Here is a 20,573-nt window from a genome sequence, read left to right as displayed (position 1 = left end):
TAAAAGGCGGGAGGTTTAGAGGGGATTTGAGAAAGAACTTTTTCACCCAGAGGGTGGTTGGAGTCTGGAACTCACTGCCTGAGAGGGTTGTGGAGGCAGGAACCCTCACAACATTCAAGAAGCATTTGGATGAGCACTTGAAATGCCATAGCATACAAGGCTACGGACCAAATGCTGGAATATGGGATTAGATTAGACTGGGCTTGATGGCCGGCGCGGACACGATGGGCCGAAGGGCCTCTATCCGTGCTGTATAACTCTATGACTCTATGACTCAAGGAAGGTGTAGAGTAAATGGAGCAGTGATTCCAGGCCCATCTCCCAGTACTGGGCAATCTGAGACCGTTCCGATTGCTGATTCCCCTCTCTCATGACCCCTTGCTCCAGGTGCTTTCGTGCAACGTTTGAAGCCACAACAGGAGAAGGGGAGCAAAAGTGGCAGAAAATAAATATTGATTAAAAATGGGAGATTGAACCGAAAGTAACAGGAAAGGAAGAGATTCAAATCAGAGAGGTTCAGCACTGTGAGGAAAAGTGGACATTTTATTTGAAAGGTGAAAGTTCAGTGAATGTGTCCCTCAATAGAATCATAGAATCGGACAGCACAGGAGAAGGCCATTCGGCCCATCATGCCTGTGCCGGCTCTTTGAAAGAGCTACCCAATTAGTCCCACTCCTCTGCCTTTTCCCCATAGCCCTGCAAAGTTTTCCCTTTCAAATATTTATCCAATTCCCTTTTGAAAGTTATTATTGAATCTGCTCCCACCGCCCTTTCAGGAAGTGGATTCCAGATCAGAACAACTCGCTGCACGAAAATATTTCTCCTCATCTCCCCTCTGGCTCTTTTGCCAATTACCTTAAATCTGTGTCCTCTGGTTACTGACCCTCCTGCCACTGGAAACAGTTTCTCCTTATTTACTCTATCAAAACCCTTCATGATTTTGAACACCTCTATTAAATCTCCCCTTAACCTTCTCTGCTCCAAGGAGAACAATCCCAGCTTCTCCAGTATCTCCACATAACTGAAGTCCCTCATCCCTGGAACCATTCTAGTAAATCTCCTCTGCACCCTCTCTCAGGCCTTCACATCCTTCCGAAAGTGCGGTGCCCAGAATTGGACACAATACTCCAGCTGAGGCCGAACCAGTGTTTATAAAGGTTTAGCATAACTTCCTTGCTTTTGTACTCTATGCCTCTATTTATAAAGCCCAGGATCCCGTGTGCTTTTTTAACAGCCTTCTCAACTGCCACTTTCAATGATTTGTGTACATACACCCCCAGGTCTCTCTGTTCCTGCACCCCCTTTAAAATTGTACCATTTACTTTCTATTGCCTCTCCTCATTCTTCCTTCCAAAATACATCACTCCACACTTCTCTGTGTTAAATTTGATCTGCCGTGTGTCTGCCCATTTCACCAGTCTGTCTAATGGAATGTTGGCCTTTATGTGAAGGGCAAGGCTGGTAGAAGTAGGGAACCTTGGATGACTCGGGAGATTGAGGCACTAGTCAAAAATAAGAAGGAGGCATATGACATGCATAGGCAGCTGGGATCAAGTGGATCCCTTGAAGAGTATAGAGATTGCCGGAGTAGAGTTAAGAGAGAAATCAGGAGGGCAAAAAGGGGATATGAGATTGCTTTGGCAGATCAGGCAAAGGTGAATCCAAAGAGCTTCGACAAATACATAAAGGGCAAAAGGGTAACTAGGGAGAGAGTAGGGCCTCTTAAGGATCAACAAGGTCATCTATGTGCGGAACCACAAGAGATGGGTGAGATCCTGAATGAATATTTCACATCGGTATTTACGGTTGAGAAAGGCATGGATGTTAGGGAACTTGGGGAAATAAATAGTGATGTCTTGAGGAGTGTACATATTACAGAGAGGGAGGTGCTGGAAGTCTTAACGCGCATCAAGGTAGATAAATCTCCGGGACCTGATGAAATGTATCCCAGGACGTTATGGGAGGTTAGGGAGGAAATTGCGGGTCCCCCAGCAGAGATATTTGAATCATCCACCGCTACAGGTGAGGTGCCTGAAGATTGGAGGGGAGCAAATGTTGTGCCTTTGTTTAAGAAGGGCGGCAGGGAAAAGCCTGGGAACTACAGACCAGTGAGCCTGACATCTGTAGTGGGTAAGTTGTTAGAGGGTATTCTGAGGGACAGGATCTACAGGCATTTGGAGAGGCAGGGACTAATTAGGAACAGTCAGCATGGTTTTGTGAGAGGAAAATCATGTCTCACGAATTTGATTGAGTTTTTTGAAGGGGTAACCAAGAAGATAGATGAGGGCTGTGCAGTAGACGTGGTCTACATGGACTTCAGCAAAGCATTTGACAAGGTACCGCATGGTAGGTTGTTACATAAGGTTAAATCTCATGGGATCCAAGGTGAGGTAGCCAATTGGATACAAAATTGGATTGACGACAGAAGACAGAGGGTGGTTGTGGAGGGTTGTTTTTCAAACTGGATGCCTGTGTCCAGCGGTGTGCCTCAGGGATCGGTGCTGGGTCCGCTGTTATTTGTTATTTATATTAATGATTTGGATGAGAATTTAGGAGGCATGGTTAGTAAGTTTGCAGATGACACCAAGATTGGTGGCATTGTGGACAGTGAAGAAGGTTATCTAGGATTGCAACGGGATCTTGATAAATTGGGCCAGTGGGCCGATGAATGGCAGATGGAGTTTAATTTAGATAAATGTGAGGTGATGCATTTTGGTAGATCGAATCGGGCCAGGACCTACTCCGTTAATGGTAGGGCGTTGGGGAGAGTTATAGAACAAAGAGATCTGGGAGTACAGATTCATAGCTCCTTGAAAGTGGAGTCACAGGTGGATAGGGTGGTGAAGAAGGCATTCAGCATGCTTGGTTTCATTGGTCAGAACATTGAATGCAGGAGTTGGGATGTCTTGTTGAAGTTGTACAGGGCATTGGTGAGGCCACACTTGGAGTACTGTGTCCAGTTCTGGTCACCCTATTATAGAAAGGATATTATTAAACTAGAAAGAGTGCAGAAAAGATTTACTAGGATGCTACCGGGACTTGATGGTTTGACTTACAGGGAGAGGTTAGACAGACTGGGACTTTTTTCCCTGGAGAGTAGGAGGTTAAGGGGTGATCTTATAGAAGTCTATAAAATAATGAGGGGCATAGATAAGGTCGATAGTCAAAATCTTTTCCCAAAGGTAGGGGAGTCTATAACGAGGGGGCACAGATTTAAGGTGAGAGGGGAGAGATACAAAAGGGTCCAGAGGGGCAATTTTTTCACTCAAAGGGTGGTGAGTGTCTGGAACGAGCTGCCAGAGGCAGTAGTGGAGGCGGGTACAATTTTGTCTTTTAAAAAGCATTTGGACAGTTACATGGGTAAGATGGGTATCGAGGGATATGGGCCAAGTGCAGGCAATTGGGACTAGCTTAGTGGTATAAACTGGGCGACATGGACATGTTGGGCCGAAGGGCCTGTTTCCATGTTGTAACTTCTATGATTCTATGATTCTATCTCGAGGGGGCTGGATTACAAAGGGGAGGAAGTTATGATTCAGTTGTACAGAGTCCTGGTCAGACCCCATCTGGAGACTGTGTTCAGTTCTGGGCACCGCACCTCAGGAAGGATAGATTGGCCTTGGAGGGGGTGCAGTGCAGATTCACCAGAATGATCCCGGGGTTTCAAGGGAGGGTGGAGAAACTTGTCTTGTATTCCCTTGAGTATCGAAGGTTGAGGGGTGATCTGATTGAGGGGTTTATAATGTTCACAGGATTCGATAGGGTGAGACGGAGAAACTATTTCCTCTGGTGGGGGAGTCAAGAACGAGGGGACATCATCTTAAAATTAGAGTGAGGTCATTCAGGAGGGAAATCAGGAATCCCATTTTCACACAAAGGGAAGTGGAAATCTGGAACTCTCTCCCCCAAAAGGCTGTGGATGTCGGGACAATTGGAGCTTTTAAGACTGCGATTGATCAGAGTTTTGTTGGGTAACGGGATCAAGGGACACGAAGCAAAGCAGGAAAATGGAGATGAGGTACAGATCAGCCATGATCTGATTGAATGGGGGAGCAGGCTCGAGGGGCTGAATGGCCTCCTCCTGTTCCTATGTTCTTCCCTCTGTCACTTTCTGTAACAAACCACTTTCAGTTCCTTGTTTAATGATCAAACCCTGTTCAGTTCATTCTCCCTGGCAACTGAACATGTACCGAGCAGTATTTCTCTGATTGGACGGTTCAGGATATTTGGACAGTTTATTTTTACACCGACACAAACTCTCTGGGACTCCTCTGGCCCGAGTTTGCTGATTCACAGGCTGCTTTCATTCTGATTGGGCACAAACTGACTGTCCAACCAATCAATCAGGAGGTGACTGAGTGACCAGGAACATCGACTGGTTTAATACATGCAAACAATTTTACAACACCAAGTTATAGTCCAACAATTTTATTTTTAATCCCACAAGCTTTCGGAGGCTTCCCCCTTCCTCAGGTGGTGTGGAACATCATGGTTTAATCCAATCAGTGAGGAGGTGTCTGAGTGACCAGAACATCTACTGGTTTAATCCAATCAGTGAGGAGGTGACTGAGTGACCAGGGACATCGACTGGTTTAATCCAATCAGTGAGGAGGTGACTGAGTGACCAGGGACATCTCCTGGTTTAATCCAATCAGTGAGGAGGTGACTGAGTGACCAGGGACATCTACTGGTTTAATCCAATCAGTGAGGAGGTGACTGAGTGACCAGGGACATCTACTGGTTTAATCCAATCAGTGAGGAGGTGTCTGAGTGACCAGGGACATCTACTGGTTTAATCCAATCAGTGAGGAGGTGACTGAGTGACAAGAACATCTACTGGTTTAATCCAATCAGTGAGGAGGTGACTGAGTGACCAGGGACATCTCCTGGTTTAATACAATCAGCACAGGGACAGAGAGAGGGAGAGAGACCAGGAGGTACAGTGTTAGCACAGGGACAGAGAGAGGGAGAGACCAGGAGGTACAGTGTTAGCACAGGGACAGAGAGAGGGAGAGAGACCAGGAGGTACAGTGTTAGCACAGGGACAGAGAGAGGGAGAGACCAGGAGGTACAGTGTTAGCACAGGGACAGAGGGAGAGAGAGACCAGGAGGTACAGTGTTAGCACAGGGACAGAGAGAGGGAGAGACCAGGAGGTACAGTGTTAGCACAGGGACAGAGAGAGGGAGAGACCAGGAGGTACAGTGTTAGCACAGGGACAGAGAGAGGGAGAGACCAGGAGGTACAGTGTTAGCACAGGGACAGAGAGAGGGAGAGACCAGGAGGTACAGTGTCAGCACAGGGACAGAGAGAGGGAGAGACCAGGAGGTACAGTGTTAGCACAGGGACAGAGAGAGGGAGAGACCAGGAGGTACAGTGTTAGCACAGGGACAGAGAGAGGGAGAGACCAGGAGGTACAGTGTTAGCACAGGGACAGAGAGAGGGAGAGAGACCAGGAGGTACAGTGTTAGCACAGGGACAGAGAGAGGGAGAGACCAGGAGGTACAGTGTTAGCACAGGGACAGAGGGAGAGAGAGACCAGGAGGTACAGTGTTAGCACAGGGACAGAGAGAGGGAGAGACCAGGAGGTACAGTGTTAGCACAGGGACAGAGAGAGGGAGAGACCAGGAGGTACAGTGTTAGCACAGGGACAGAGAGAGGGAGAGACCAGGAGGTACAGTGTTAGCACAGGGACAGAGAGAGGGAGAGACCAGGAGGTACAGTGTCAGCACAGGGACAGAGAGAGGGAGAGACCAGGAGGTACAGTGTTAGCACAGGGACAGAGAGAGGGAGAGACCAGGAGGTACAGTGTTAGCACAGGGACAGAGAGAGGGAGAGACCAGGAGGTACAGTGTTAGCACAGGGACAGAGAGAGGGAGAGAGACCAGGAGGTACAGTGTTAGCACAGGGACAGAGAGAGGGAGAGACCAGGAGGTACAGTGTTAGCACAGGGACAGAGGGAGAGAGAGACCAGGAGGTACAGTGTTAGCACAGGGACAGAGAGAGGGAGAGACCAGGAGGTACAGTGTTAGCACAGGGACAGAGAGAGGGAGAGACCAGGAGGTACAGTGTCAGCACAGGGACAGAGAGAGGGAGAGACCAGGAGGTACAGTGTTAGCACAGGGACAGAGAGAGGGAGAGAGACCAGGAGGTACAGTGTTAGCACAGGGACAGAGAGAGGGAGAGACCAGGAGGTACAGTGTTAGCACAGGGACAGAGGAGACCGTCTCCTGGAAAAGGATTTCCCACAAACTGCTCATCCCAGCCTGTCGAGGGAAGCAGCAATGATTGGACTGATAGTTCTGGTCGTTCTGTGTGGAGGGGTCTCTGCAGGTGAGTAATGGGGTCTGAGAGGGGCTCAGTGCCAGGCTGGGTATTGGGGCATTAACCCTCGGTCAGTGGGTAATGGGGTCTGAGAGGGGCTCAGTGCCAGGCTGGGTATTGGGGCATTAACCCTCGGTCAGTGGGTAATGGGGTCTGAGAGGGGCTCAGTGCCAGGCTGGGTATTGGGGCATTAACCCTCGGTCAGTGGGTAATGGGGTCTGAGAGGGGCTCAGTGCCAGGCTGGGTATTGGGGCATTAACCCTCGGTCAGTGGGTAATGGAGTCTGAGAGGGGCTCAGTGCCAGGCTGGGTATTGGGGCATTAACCCTCGGTCAGTGAGTAATGGGGTCTGAGAGGGACTCAGTGCCAGGCTGGGTATTGGGGCATTAACCCTCGGTCAGTGGGTAATGGGGTCTGAGAGGGGCTCAGTGCCAGGCTGGGTATTGGGGCATTAACCCTCGGTCAGTGGGTAATGGGGTCTGAGAGGGGCTCAGTGCCAGGCTAGGTATTGGAGAGAGAGAGAGAGAGAGAGAGGAACAGGAGAAGACCATTCAGCCCCTCGAGCCTGTTCCTCCATTCAATTGGATCAAGGCTGATCTGTACCTCAACTCCATTTTCCCCCTTTGCTCCATATCCCTTGATGTCCTGACCCAACAAAAATCGATCAATCTCAGTTTTGAAAGCTCCAACGAACCCCCAGAATGCTCAGCCTTTTGGGGGAGAGAGTTCCAGATTCCCACCACCCTTTGTGTGTAGAAATGCTTCCTGGTTTCACCCCTGAACGGCCTGGCTCGAATTTGAAGATTCCGTCCTCTTGTTCTTGTCTCCCCGACTAGACGAAGTAGTTTCTCCGTATCTACCCTATCAAATCCTTTTAACATTTTAAACACCCTCGATCAGATCACCCCTCAATCTTCTAAACTCGAGGGAATACAAGCCTAGTCTGTACAACCTGTCCTCGTAATTTAACCCTTTTAGCCCCGGGATCATTCTGGTGAATCTGGGCTGCACCCCCTCCAAGGCCAATCTATCCTTCCTGAGGTGCGGTGCCCAGAACTGAACACGGTCTCCAGATGTGGTCTGACCAGAGCTCTGCACAGCTGGAACATAACTTCCTCCCCTTTGTATTCCAGCCCCCGAGATAAAGGCCAATGTTCCATTAGCCTTTCCCAATCCTTTTTGTATCTCCACTGGCTTTTAATGATTTCTGTACTTGGACTCCCAAATCTCTCTGTTCCTCTCCAGTTCCTAGTTTCTCACCGTGTAGAAAATACTCTGATTTATCTTTCTTAGGTCTAAAGTCGATGACCTCACACTTTCCCACGTTGAACTCCATTTGCCACAGTTTTGCCCACTCACTTAATCTGTCTCTGTCCCTTCACAACTCCCTGCTCCCGTCTACACTATTTCCTGTCCCTCCTAATTTAATGTCGTCAGCAAACCCAGGCCCCTCTCCCTCAGTCTGTCAGTGGGTGTGTTACCCCAGGCCCCTCTCCCTCAGTCTATCAGGGGGTGTGTTACCCCAGGCCCCTCTCCCTCAGTCTGTCAGGGGGTGTGTTACCCCAGGCCCCTCTCCCTCAGTCTGTCAGTGGGTGTGTTACCCCAGGCCCCTCTCCCTCAGTCCCTGTTAGTGGGTGGGTTGGAGTTTATTTACAAGGACTCCATTGTGTCAGGTTTTTAGGGTTAATGGCCTGATCTCTCTCTCTCTGGAGTTGGTGTTTTGGGGTTCATGCCCTGATCTCTCTCGCTCTCTGTTTGGTGTTTTGGGGTTCATGCCCTGATCTCTCTCTCTCTGGGGTTGGTGTTTTGGGGTTCATGCCCTGATCTCTCTCTCTCTGGGGTTGGTGTTTTGGGGTTCATGCCCTGATCTCTCTCTCTCTGGGGTTGGTATTTTGGGGTTCATGCCCTGATCTCTCTCTCTGGGGTTGGTGTTTTGGGGTTCATGCCCTGATCTCTCTCTCTCTCTGGGTTTGGTGTTTTGGGGTTCATGCCCTGATCTCTCTCTCTCTGGGGTTGGTGTTTTGGGGTTCATGCCCTGATCTCTCTCTCTCTGGGTTTGGTGTTTTGGGGTTCATGCCCTGATCTCTCTCTCTCTGTGTTTCAGGCTCTCACTCTCTCCGGTATTTTCTTACCGCAATGACCCCGATCCCTGGTCTGCCGGAGTTTGTTGCTGTCGGGTACGTGGACGAGGCCCAGTTTGTGATGTACGACAGCGATCGGAATGAGTTGATCCCACGGCGGTCCTGGATGGAGGAGAGGGAGGGGCCCGAGTACTGGGAGCGGAAGAAACAGCTGGTGCGAGAAAATTATGATTGCATGAAGCATTATGTTCAGATCCTCATGTCCCAGACCAATCAGACAGTTGGTGAGTCCTCTACCTCCCACTGCACTCGAGCTCTTCCTGGGGGGTCAGGGAGAAGGGGGCAGGCAGAAGCGGGGAGGGGGCTCTTTATTCCGTCCCCCAATCCCTCTATTTCCCCTGTCCCTCTATTCCCCTTTCTTTGGCTCACATAATGGGGTAGCAACAGCACACACACACAGAAAGACACAATTGTGTAATTACGTTTAAGCCTTTGTATGTTGATAATTAAATTGGCTGTGCAGGTGCTGAGTACTGTCTGGCCCCCCGAGCAGATAAGGGTATTGCTGACTATAAAATATAATGAGAATACAGTTTCTTGAGAGGCCGTGTGGCCTTGAGACTGACTTCAGCCCAACTGATAACCAGCTCAAGAATGTAGGGAGGATAATGTGCTCAGGCCTACGAGGCCTACATGCCAAAACAGGAATGAGCTATGGACGTCCAGAGGAGGCAGGCTCACTACTTGATTGATCAACTACCTGAACCAATAAAGAATGTACATGTACGCCCATATTCTATGACAGGTGGACATCACTAATTAAACTGTATAAATGTGAACTGTTTTCCTTTGTTCAGTGAAGAGGTTGTTCTGACCGTTGTTCAGAATACAGCTTCCCTTGTATCCAAGTCAATCAAAGTAAAACTTTTCCCTTTGTGGTACTGGTCTGAGTGTGTTAGTGCATTGGTATAGTGTTAAGTTTCAACAGGGGGCTCTTTATTCCCTCCCCCAATCCCTCTATTTCCCCTGTCCCTCTATTCCCCCAATCCCTCTGTTCCCCCAATCTCTCTATTTCCCGAATCCCTCTATTCCCCTGTGCCTAGATTTCCTCCCCGTGTCTCTCTATTGCCCCCCATTCCTCCTATTCCCCCTGTCTCTCTATTCCCCCCGTGTCTCTCTATTCCCGCCGTGTATCTCTATTCCCCCCCGTGTCTCTCTATTCCCCCCCCCCCGTGTCCCTCTATTCCCCCCCGTGTCTCTCTATTCCCCCCGGGTCTCTCTATTCCCCCCCGTGTCTCTCTATTCCCCCCCCCCGTGTCTCTCTATTCCGCCCCCCGTGTCTCTCTATTCCCCCCGTGTCTCTCTATTCCCCCCCCGTGTCTCTCTATTCCCCCCCCGTGTCTCTCTATTCCCCCCCCCGTGTCTCTCTATTCCCCCCCGTGTCTCTCTATTCCCCCCCGTGTCTCTCTATTCCCCCCCGTGTCTCTCTATTGCCCCCCGTGTCTCTCTATTCCCGCCCTGTGTCTCTCTATTCCCGCCCCCCGTGTCTCTCTATTCCCCCCTCCCCGTGTCTCTCTACTCCCCCCCTCCCCGTGTCTCTCTACTCCCCCCCTCCCCGTGTCTCTCTACTCCCCCCCTCCCCGTGTCTCTCTATTGCCCCCCATTCCTCCTATTCCCCCTGTCTCTCTATTCCCCCCGTGTCTCTCTATTCTCCCCCCGTGTCTCTCTATTCTCCCCCCGTGTCTCTCTATTCCCCCCCGTGTCTCTCTATTCCCCCCCGTGTCTCTCTATTCCCCCCCGTGTCTCTCTATTCCCCCCCGTGTCTCTCTATTCCCGCCCCCCGTGTCTCTCTATTCCCACCCCCCGTGTCTCTCTACTCCCCCCCTCCCCGTGTCTCTCTACTCCCCCCCTCCCCGTGTCTCTCTACTCCCCCCCTCCCCGTGTCTCTCTACTCCCCCCTCCCCATGTCTCTCTATTCCCCCCCTCCCCGTGTCACTCAATACCCCCCCCGTGTCTCTCTATTTCCCCCATGTCTCTCTATTCACCACCCCGTGTCTCTCAATTCCCCCCCGTGTCTCTCTATTTCCCCCATGTCTCTCTATTCCCCCCCGTGTCTCTCTATTTCCCCCGTGTCTCTCTATTCCCCCCCATGTCTCTCTATTCCCCGCTCCATGTCTCTCTATTCCCCCCCCCGTGTCTCTCTATTCCCCCCCCCCCCCCGTGTCTCTCTATTCCCCCCCCCCGTGTCTCTCTATCCCCCCCCCGTGTCTCTCTATTCCCCACCGTGTCTCTCTATTCCCCCCCGTGTCTCTCTATTCCCCCCCGTGTCTCTCTATTCCCCCCCGTGTCTCTCTATCCCCCCCCCGTGTCTCTCTATTCCCCACCGTGTCTCTCTATTCCCCCCCGTGTCTCTCTATCCCCCCCCGTGTCTCTCTATTCCCCCCCGTGTCTCTCTATTCCCCCCCGTGTCTCTCTATTCCCCCCCGTGTCTCTCTATCCCCCCCCCGTGTCTCTCTATTCCCCACCGTGTCTCTCTATTCCCCCCCGTGTCTCTCTATCCCCCCCCGTGTCTCTCTATTCCCCCCCCCGTGTCTCTCTATTCCCCCCCCGTGTCTCTCTATTCCCCCCCCGTGTCTCTCTATTCCCCCCCCGTGTCTCTCTATTCCCCCCCGTGTCTCTCTATCCCCCCCCGTGTCTCTCTATTCCCCCCCCGTGTCTCTCTATTCCCCCCCGTGTCTCTCTATCCCCCCCCCCCGTGTCTCTCTATCCCCCCCCATGTCTCTCTATTCCCCCCCCGTGTCTCTCTATTCCCCCCCGTGTCTCTCTATCCCCCCCCCCGTGTCTCTCTATTCCCCGCTCCATGTCTCTCTATTCCCCCCCCGTGTCTCTCTATTCCCCCCCGTGTCTCTCTATCCCCCCCCGTGTCTCTCTATTCCCCCCCGTGTCTCTCTATCCCCCCCCATGTCTCTCTATTCCCCCCCCGTGTCTCTCTATTCCCCCCCGTGTCTCTCTATCCCCCCCCCCGTGTCTCTCTATTCCCCGCTCCATGTCTCTCTATTCCCCCCCGTGTCTCTCTATTTCCCCCGTGTCTCTCTATTCCCCCCCCGTGTCTCTCTATTCCCCGCTCCATGTCTCTCTATTCCCCCCCGTGTCTCTCTATTCCCCCCCGTGTCTCTCTATTCCCCCCCGTGTCTCTCTATTCCCCCCCGTGTCTCTCTATTTCCCCCGTGTCTCTCTATTCCCCCCCCGTGTCTCTCTATTCCCCGCTCCATGTCTCTCTATTCCCCCCCGTGTCTCTCTATTCCCCCCCATGTCTCTCTATTCCCCCCCCGTGTCTCTCTATTCCCCCCCCGTGTCTCTCTATTCCCCCCCGTGTCTCTCTATTCCCCCCCGTGTCTCTCTATTCCCCCCCGTGTCTCTCTATTTCCCCCCCCCCCCGTGTCTCTCTATTCCCCCCCCCGTGTCTCTCTATTCCCCCCCGTGTCTCTCTATTCCCCCCCGTGTCTCTCTATTCCCCCCCGTGTCTCTCTATTCCCCCCCATGTCTCTCTATTCCCCCCCGTGTCTCTCTATTTCCCCCGTGTCTCTCTATTCCCCGCTCCATGTCTCGCTATTCCCCACCCCACCGTGTATCTCTATTCCACCCTCCGTGTCTCTCTATTCCCCCCTGTGTCTGTCTATTCCCCCACCCCCGCGTCTCTCTGTTCCCCCCCCGTGTCTCTCTATCCCCCCCCGTGTCTCTCTATTTCCCCCCCGTGTCTCTCTACTTCCCCCCCGTGTCTCTCTATTTCCCCCCCCCCGTGTCTCTCTATTCCCCCCCCCCGTGTCTCTCTATTCCCCCCCCGTGTCTCTCTATTCCCCCCGTGTCTCTCTATTCCCCACCGTGTCTCTCTATTCCCCACCGTGTCTCTCTATTCCCCCCCCGTGTCTCTCTATTCCCCCCCCCGTGTCTCTCTATTCCCCCCCCCCGTGTCTCTCTATTCCCCCCCGTGTCTCTCTATTCCCCCCCGTGTCTCTCTATTCCCCATCGTGTCTCTCTATTCCCCCCCCGTGTCTCTCTATTCCCCCCCCCGTGTCTCTCTATTCCCCCCCGTGTCTCTCTATTCCCCCCCGCGTCTCTCTATTCCCCCCCCCACCCCGTGTCTCTCTATTCCCCCCCCGTGTCTCTCTATTCCCCCCCCGTGTCTCTCTATTCCCCCCCGTGTCTCTCTGTTCCCCCCGTGTCTCTCTATTCCCCCCCCGTGTCTCTCTATTCCCCCCCCCGTGTCTCTCTATTCCCCCCCCGTGTCTCTCTATTCCCCCCATGTCTCTCTATTCCCCCCCCGTGTCTCTCTATTCCCCCCCCGTGTCTCTCTATTCCCCCCCCGTGTCTCTCTATTCCCCCCCGTGTCTCTCTATTCCCCCCCGTGTCTCTCTATTCCCCCCCGTGTCTCTCTATTCCCCCCCCCGTGTCTCTCTATTCCCCCCCGTGTCTCTCTATTCCCCCCCGTGTCTCTCTATTCCCCCCCCGTGTCTCTCTATTCCCCCCCGTGTCTCTCTATCCCCCCCCCGTGTCTCTCTATTCCCCCCCCGTGTCTCTCTATTCCCCCCCCCGTGTCTCTCTATTCCCCCCCCGTGTCTCTCTATTCCCCCCCATGTCTCTCTATTCCCCCCCCGTGTCTCTCTATTCCCCCCCCGTGTCTCTCTATTCCCCCCCCGTGTCTCTCTATTCCCCCCGTGTCTCTCTATTCCCCCCCGTGTCTCTCTATTCCCCCCCGTGTCTCTCTATTCCCCCCCCGTGTCTCTCTATTCCCCCCCCGTGTCTCTCTATTCCCCCCCGTGTCTCTCTATCCCCCCCCCCGTGTCTCTCTATTCCCCCCCGTGTCTCTCTGTTCCCCGCGTGTCTCTCTATTCCCCCCCCGTGTCTCTCTATTCCCCCCCGTGTCTCTCTATTCCCCCCCCGTGTCTCTCTATTCCCCCCCCGTGTCTCTCTATTCCCCCCGTGTCTCTCTACTCCCCCCCGTGTCTCTCTATTCCCCCTCCCCGTGTCTCTCTATTCCCCACCTTCTCTCTCTATTCCCCCCCCCACATTCTCTCTCTATTCCCCACCTTCTCTCTCTATTCACCCCCCGTGTCACTCTATTCCCCCGCCGTGTCTCTTTATTCCCCCCCCATGTCTCTCTAATCCGCCCCCACCCTTGTCTCTCTGTTCCCCCCCGTTTCCCTCGAATCCCCCTCCCGTGTCTCTCGACACGGGGGGGGAATATATACCTCAATTAAATCTCCCCTCAGCCTCCTCTATTCCAAAGAGAACAACCCCAGCCTGTCCAATCTTTCCTCATCGCTAAAATTCTCCAGCCCTGGCAACATCCTCGTAAATCTCCTTTGTACCCTCTCGAGTGCAATCACATCTTTCCTGTACTGTGGTGACCAGAACTGTGCACAGTACTCAAGCTGTGGTCTAACCAGTGTTTTATACAGTTCCAGCATAACCTCCCTGCTCTTATATTCTATGCCTCAGCTAATAAAGGAAAGTATCCCGTATGCCTTTTTAACCACCTTATCTACCTGTCCTGCTACCTTCAGGGATCTATGGACATGCACTCCAAGGTCCCTCTGTTCCTCTATACCTCTCAGTATCCTCCCATTTATTGTGTGCTCCCTTGCCTTGTTTGCTCTCCCCAAATGCATTACCTCACACTTCTCTGGATTGAATTCCATTTCCCACTTTTCTGCCCACCTGACCAGTCCATTGATATCTTCCTGCAGTCTACAGCTTTCCTCCTCACTATCAACCACACGGACAATTTTTGTGTTATCTGCAAACTTCTCAATCAGGTTCCCTACATTTAAGTCCAAATCATTAATATATATCACAAAAAGCAAGGGACCGAGTACTGAGCCCTGTGGAACCCCACTGGAAACAGCCTTCCAGTCACAAAAACACCTTAAACTCTGCCTGCATCTCTGTTTCTACCCATGTCATTGGTCCTGATATGGACCACGACCTCTGGCTGTTCACCCTTCCCCTCCAGAATGTTCTGCAGTCGCTCAGTGACATCCTTGACCCTGGCACCAGGGAGGCAACAAACCATCCTGGAATCATGCCTGCGGCCGCAGAAACGCCCGTCTGTTCCCCGAACTATAGAATCCCCGATCACAATTGCTCTCCCGACCTGTCTCCTCCCCCCGCCCCCGTACAGCCGAGCCACCCGTGGTGCTCTGGTCTTGGCTTTGGCTGCACTCCCCAGAGGAACCCTCTCCCTCACCAGTATTCATGATTAGAGAGGGAGATGCCCTCAGAGGACTCCTGTACTACCTGCCTGGTCCTCCTTGTCTGGCGGTCACCCAGTCCCTCTCTGCCTGCACTCTCTTAAGCTGCGGGTTGACCACCTCCTGAAATGTGCTGTCCACGGAGCTCTCAGCCTCGCGGATGCACCGCAGTGACTCCAGCTGTTGGTCAAGGTCCGAAACCCGGAGCTCGAGCTCCTCCTGCTGACGACACTTCCTGCACCCGTGTCAGTCCAGGAGACGGGAGGCGTCCTGGAGTTCCCACATGGTCCAGGCCGTGCGTTCCACGGGCCTGAGCTGTCCTGCTGGGCCTCATTGTTTAGATTATTCACTAAACTCAAGCAAATCAAGCCTTAAAACCGGTTATTGATCGTTTCATTACTCGAGTCAATAAACGAGGTGAAGTTTTCTTTTTCCCCTCCCGGCTTTTACTTTAATTTTATTCAATTCCCCAAATCAGAGGGAAAAAAGCAGCTGTGACACGAACCAGCCAATCACCGACCTGCTCCCCTGTCACCTCACTCCTGGTTTTTGTCATTTTCCTCGGTTTCTATTGGACCGTCAGGGCCCCTCCCCCTCCCCCTGGGGCCCCTCCCCCTCCCCCGGGATCCCTCCCCCTCCCCCCGGGACTCCTCTCCCTCCCCCGGGGACCCCTCCGCCTCCCCCGGGACCCCACCCCCCGGGACCCCTCCCCCCGGGTCCCCTACCCCTCCCCCCGGGTCTCCTCCCCCTCCCCCCGGGTCCCCTCCCCTTCGCCCCGGGCCCCCTCCCCCCGGGTCCCCTCCCCCCGGGTCCCCTCCCCCTCCCCCTGGACACCTCCCCCTCCCCCAGGGACCCCACCCCCTCCCCCCGGGACCCCTCCCCTCCCCCCGGGTCCCCTCCCCCTCCCCCTGGACACCTCCCCCTCCCCCAGGGACCCCACCCCCTCCCCCCGGGACCCCTCCCCTCCCCCCGGGACCCCTCCCCCCGGGACCCCTCCCCCTCCCCCGGGACCCCTCCCCCCATGGCCCATCCCCAGGGGACCCCTCCCCCCACCCCCTGGGACCCCTCCCCCCAGGACCCCTCCCCCAGGACCCCTCCCCCGGGGCCCCTCCCCCTCCCCCGGGACCCCTCCCCCCGGGTCCCCTCCCCCTCCGCCCAGGTCCCCTCCCCCTTCCCCCTCCCCCCGGGACCCCTCCCCCGCCCCCTCCCCCCGGGACCCCTCCGCCTCCCCCCACCCCCTCCTCCCGGGTCCCCTCACCCCCCTCCCCCCGGGACCCCTCCCCCCAGGTCCCCTTCCCCCTCCCCCCGGGTCCTCTCTCCGCTTCTCACTTCCCGTTCCCACTTCCCACCGGGTCCCCTCCCCCCTCCCACCTCCCCCCGGGTCCCCTCCCCGCTCCCCCCCATGTCCCCTCCCCCCAGGTCCCCTCCCCCTCCCCTCGGTCCCCTCCCCCGGGTTCCCTCCCCACTCCCCCCAGGTCCCCTCCCCCCGGGTCCCCTCCCCCTCCCCTGGGTCCGCTCCCCCGGGTTCCCTCCCCCCTCCCCCTGGGTCCCCTCCCCCTCTCCCCGGATCCCCTCCCCCTCCCCCCCGGGTCTCCTCCCCCTCCCCCTGGGTCCCCTCCCCCCTCCCCTCGGGTCTCCTCCCCCCTCCCCTTGGTCTCCTACCCGCTCCCCCCCATGTCCCCTCCCTCCGGGTTCCCTCTCCGCCTCTCAGTTCCCACCGGGTCTGCTCCCACCTCCTGCTGCGCTCCGAGTGAGTGTAGGCCCTCGAGCCTCGGCCTTTATTTGCGCTCCGAGTGAGTGTAGGCCCTCGAGCCTCGGCCTTTATTTGCGCTCCGAGTGAGTGTAGGCCCTCGAGCCTCGGCCTTTATTTGCGCTCCGAGTGAGTGTAGGCCCTCGAGCCTCGACCTTTATTTGCACTCCGAGTGAGTGTAGGCCCTTGAGCCTCGGCCTTTATTTGCGCTCCGATGCCGATTCCTGTGCTCCCGCCTCCTGCTGCGCTCCGAGTTATCCCCATTCTCGGTCTGCTGCTGCTCAGCTCCGCCGTCACTCTGAAGAAAACGTTGAGAGAAGCGAGGCAAAGCAAAGGAGCACCTCCTCCCCTCACTGACCAAACTCCCAGGTTGGTCCACTCCGTGCCGGCTGCACTCAGTGCCGGTGGCTCTCACAGGCCCCTGTATTTCAACTGTTTAATCGAGCGAACTAATTAACTAAACACATTTGATTGACAGGAATCCACACGTTCCAGATGATGACCGGCTGTGATCTGGGGGATGATGGGACCACGAGAGGGATCATCCAGTACGCCTGGGACGGGGAGGATTTCATCAACTTCGATAAGGATCAGATGGTGTGGGTAACACCGGTACAGTGGGGAGAGATCACCAAGAACAAGTGGGACCAGGACAGGGCCTGGAACCAGCAGCTGAAGGTGTACCTGGAGGAGGAGTGCATCAAGTGGCTGAGGAAATACCTGGAGTACGGAAAGAGGGAACTGAGGGCCGGTGAGTGAGGGGGGGAGTGAGAGTCGATGAGTGAGGGGGGAGTGAGAGACGGTGAGTGAGGGGGGGAGTGAGAGTCGGTGAGTGAGGGGGGGAACTGAGAGTCGGTGAGTGAGGGGGGAGTGAGAGTCGGTGAGTGAGGGGGGGAACTGAGAGTCGGTGAGTGAGGGGGGGAGTGAGAGTCGGTGAGTGAGGGGGGGAACTGAGAGTCGGTGAGTGAGGGGGGGAGTGAGAGTCAGTGAGTGAGGGGGGGAGTGAGAGTCGGTGAGTGAGGGGGGGAGTGAGAGTCGGTGAGTGAGGGGGGAGTGAGAGTCGGTGAGTGAGGGGAGGAGTGAGAGTCGGTGAGTGAGGGGGGGAGTGAGAGTCGGTGAGTGAGGGGGGAGTGAGAGTCGGTGAGTGAGGGGGGGAGTGAGAGTCGGTGAGTGAGGGGGGGAACTGAGAGTCGGTGAGTGAGGGGGGGAGTGAGAGTCAGTGAGTGAGGGGGGGAGTGAGAGTCGGTGAGTGAGGGGGGGAGTGAGAGTCGGTGAGTGAGGGGGGAGTGAGAGTCGGTGAGTGAGGGGGGGACTGAGAGTCGGTGAGTGAAGGGGGGAGTGAGAGTCGGTGAGTGAGGGGGGGAATGGGGTCTAATCCCCAGTTTAAAGGGGTTTGTCCCGTTCCCTGGGGTCTAATCCCCAGTTTAAAGGGGTTTGTCCCGTTCCCTGGGGTCTAATCCCCAGTTTAAAGGGGTTTGTCCCGTTCCCTGGGGTCTAATCCCCAGTTTAAAGGGGTTTGTACCGTTCCCTGGGGTCTAATCCCCAGTTTAAAGGGGTTTGTCCCGTTCCCTGTCTCACACTGACTCGGCTCTGATCTGTTTTACTCTCAGTTACTCCCCAAGTGTTTCTTTCTGTGGACAAGGCCTCAGACACTAAACCGGCCCAACTCTCCTGCCTGGTCACGGGGTTTTACCCTCGAGATATCGAACTCACCCTCCTGAGAAATGGACGGCCGATCTCAGACACTGATTCCACTGGCATCCTGCCCAACCACGATGGCACCTACCAGATCAAGAGATGGGTTGAGATCGGGCCCGAGGACGGAGCCACCTACTCCTGTCAGGTGGATCACAGCAGCAAAGCAGGAGTGGAGACCCGAGACTGGGGTAAGAGGATCAGTGAGTGCAGGGGGAGAGTCTGAGGCTGAGGATTAAAGATGTTTCTATCGCCTCTCCTCATTCTTCCTTCCAAAATACATCACTTCACACTTCTCTGTGTTAAATTCCATCTGCCATGTGTCTGCCCATTTCACCAGTCTGTCTGTGTCCTCCTGAACTCTGTTACTATCCTCCACATTGTTTACTACATTTCCAAGTTTCATGTCAGCTGCAAACTTTGAAATTATACCCTCTATACCTGTGACGGGGAAATTTTATTCAGAAATACAAGAGATTTCCAAACCTGCCTGTCTATAATGAGCAGCACCATATATCTGGGTTACACTGAGTTATTGACTGGCTGGGATCTGTGTGTCAGGTGAAGGAGGCCGTTAGTCCATTGAACTCCTCAACCTTCCATAGAAAGACCGTATCACCCATCACTATACTTCCACCAGCCGACTCTGAGACTGTGCTGGGGATTCCTCACTTGTGGAGGGGACTCGTAATGACTTTGGACTGATGGGTAATTCCAATATCTGCAGACAAGCAACAACTTGTATTTATAAAGTGCCTTTAATGGAGAGAAACGTCCCAAAGTGCTTCCCAGGAGTGGAATCAAAGCCACGCTGAACTTTCTAACCTCCAACTTGCTCTGATCAGACTGCCCATCACATCGCAGACTCGAATCGAACTCAGTCTCAGGCACAGCTTTGGTCTCATTACTTCCTAATCAGCAGCGACTGTCGTTATTCATTTCTCTCCTCCTCCTTATTCCCCCCACAGATGGGACGTTCCGAGTGACTCCGGGATCTTCAGAGGGACCGAATCTGGGTTTAATTGTTGGAATTGTTCTTGCTGCCGTCGTCCTGATTGCTCTCGTCATTGGTGCCGTTGTCTGGAAGAAGAGAGGTAGGAAATGAGGACAGGATCTGTCCCACACGGGGATGAGCAGGTTCAAATGTTACAGCACAAATGGCAGAACATTAGAGACTTCCCATAGACATGTGGGAAACTCCGACACAGTCCAGTGATGGACAGGGACCCGTACAGGGAGTGAAGGGACCGGGGCCCCGTACGGGGAGTGAAGGGACCGGGGCCCCGTACGGGGAGTGAAGGGACCGGGGCCCCGTACGGGGAGTGAAGGGACCGGGGCCCCGTACGGGGAGTGAAGGGACCGGGGCCCCGTACAGGGAGTGAAGGGACCGGGGCCCCGTACAGGGAGTGAAGGGACCGGGGCCCCGTACGGGGAGTGAAGGGACCGGGGCCCCGTACGGGGAGTGAAGGGACCGGGGCCCCGTACCGGGAGTGAAGGGACCGGGGCCCCGTACGGGGAGTGAAGGGACCGGGGCCCCGTACCGGGAGTGAAGGGACCGGGGCCCCGTACGGGGAGTGAAGGGACCGGGGCCCCGTACGGGGAGTGAAGGGACCGGGGCCCCGTACGGGGAGTGAAGGGACCGGGGCCCCGTACGGGGAGTGAAGGGACCGGGGCCCCGTACATGGAGTGAAGGGACCGGGGCCCCGTACGGGGAGTGAAGGGACCGGGGCCCCGTACGGGGAGTGAAGGGACCGGGGCCCCGTACCGGGAGTGAAGGGACCGGGGCCCCGTACGGGGAGTGAAGGGACCGGGGCCCCGTACGGGGGAGTGAAGGGACCGGGGCCCCGTACGGGGAGTGAAGGGACCGGGGCCCCGTACGGGGAGTGAAGGGACCGGGGCCCCGTACGGGGAGTGAAGGGACCGGGGCCCGTACGGGGAGTGAAGGGACCGGGGCCCCGTACGGGGAGTGAAGGGACCGGGGCCCCGTACGGGGAGTGAAGGGACCGGGGCCCCGTACGGGGAGTGAAGGGACCGGGGCCCCGTACGGGGAGTGAAGGGACCGGGGCCCCGTACGGGGAGTGAAGGGACCGGGGCCCCGTACGGGGAGTGAAGGGACTGGGCCTGATTGGGGAGTGAAGGGACCGGGGCCCCGTACGGGGAGTGAAGGGACCGGGGCCCCGTACGGGGAGTGAAGGGACCGGGGCCCCGTACGGGGAGTGAAGGGACCGGGGCCCCGTACAGGGAGTGAAGGGACCGGGGCCCCGTACAGGGAGTGAAGGGACCGGGGCCCCGTACGGGGAGTGAAGGGACCGGGGCCCCGTACAGGGAGTGAAGGGACCGGGGCCCCGTACCGGGAGTGAAGGGACCGGGGCCCATACAGGGAGTGAAGGGGACCGGGGCCCCGTACGGGGAGTGAAGGGACCGGGGCCCCGTACAGGGAGTGAAGGGACCGGGGCCCCGTACGGGGAGTGAAGG

General features: G+C 55.6%; 1 protein-coding gene across 1 annotated transcript; it reads left to right on the top strand.

The window, feature by feature from the left end:
• Positions 1-4,921: 4,921 nt before the first annotated feature.
• LOC137310043 (major histocompatibility complex class I-related gene protein-like) lies at positions 4,922-19,744 on the top strand. The gene is made up of 5 exons (XM_067978007.1): positions 4,922-6,331; positions 8,426-8,686; positions 16,882-17,154; positions 18,014-18,289; positions 19,067-19,744. The coding sequence occupies exons 1-5, from the start codon at positions 6,283-6,285 to the stop codon at positions 19,201-19,203; spliced, it is 996 nt and encodes a 331-aa protein (XP_067834108.1). The 5' UTR covers positions 4,922-6,282; the 3' UTR covers positions 19,204-19,744.
• Positions 19,745-20,573: the final 829 nt, after the last annotated feature.

Source organism: Heptranchias perlo, unplaced genomic scaffold, assembly GCF_035084215.1.
Source record: "Heptranchias perlo isolate sHepPer1 unplaced genomic scaffold, sHepPer1.hap1 HAP1_SCAFFOLD_201, whole genome shotgun sequence".
Lineage (NCBI taxonomy): Eukaryota > Metazoa > Chordata > Chondrichthyes > Hexanchiformes > Hexanchidae > Heptranchias > Heptranchias perlo.
Note: the sequence above shows the minus strand (reverse complement) of the source record. Positions and strands in the feature narration are given on the sequence as shown.

Coding starts and splice junctions, on each gene's coding strand:
- LOC137310043 (XM_067978007.1), top strand. CDS start 6,283: ATGATTGGACTGATAGTTCTGGTCGTTCTGTGTGGAGGGGTCTCTGCA. Junction 8,687..16,881: donor CCAGACCAATCAGACAGTTG/GTGAGTCCTCTA, acceptor TTTGATTGACAG/GAATCCACACGTTCCAGATG. Junction 18,290..19,066: donor AGTGGAGACCCGAGACTGGG/GTAAGAGGATCA, acceptor TTCCCCCCACAG/ATGGGACGTTCCGAGTGACT.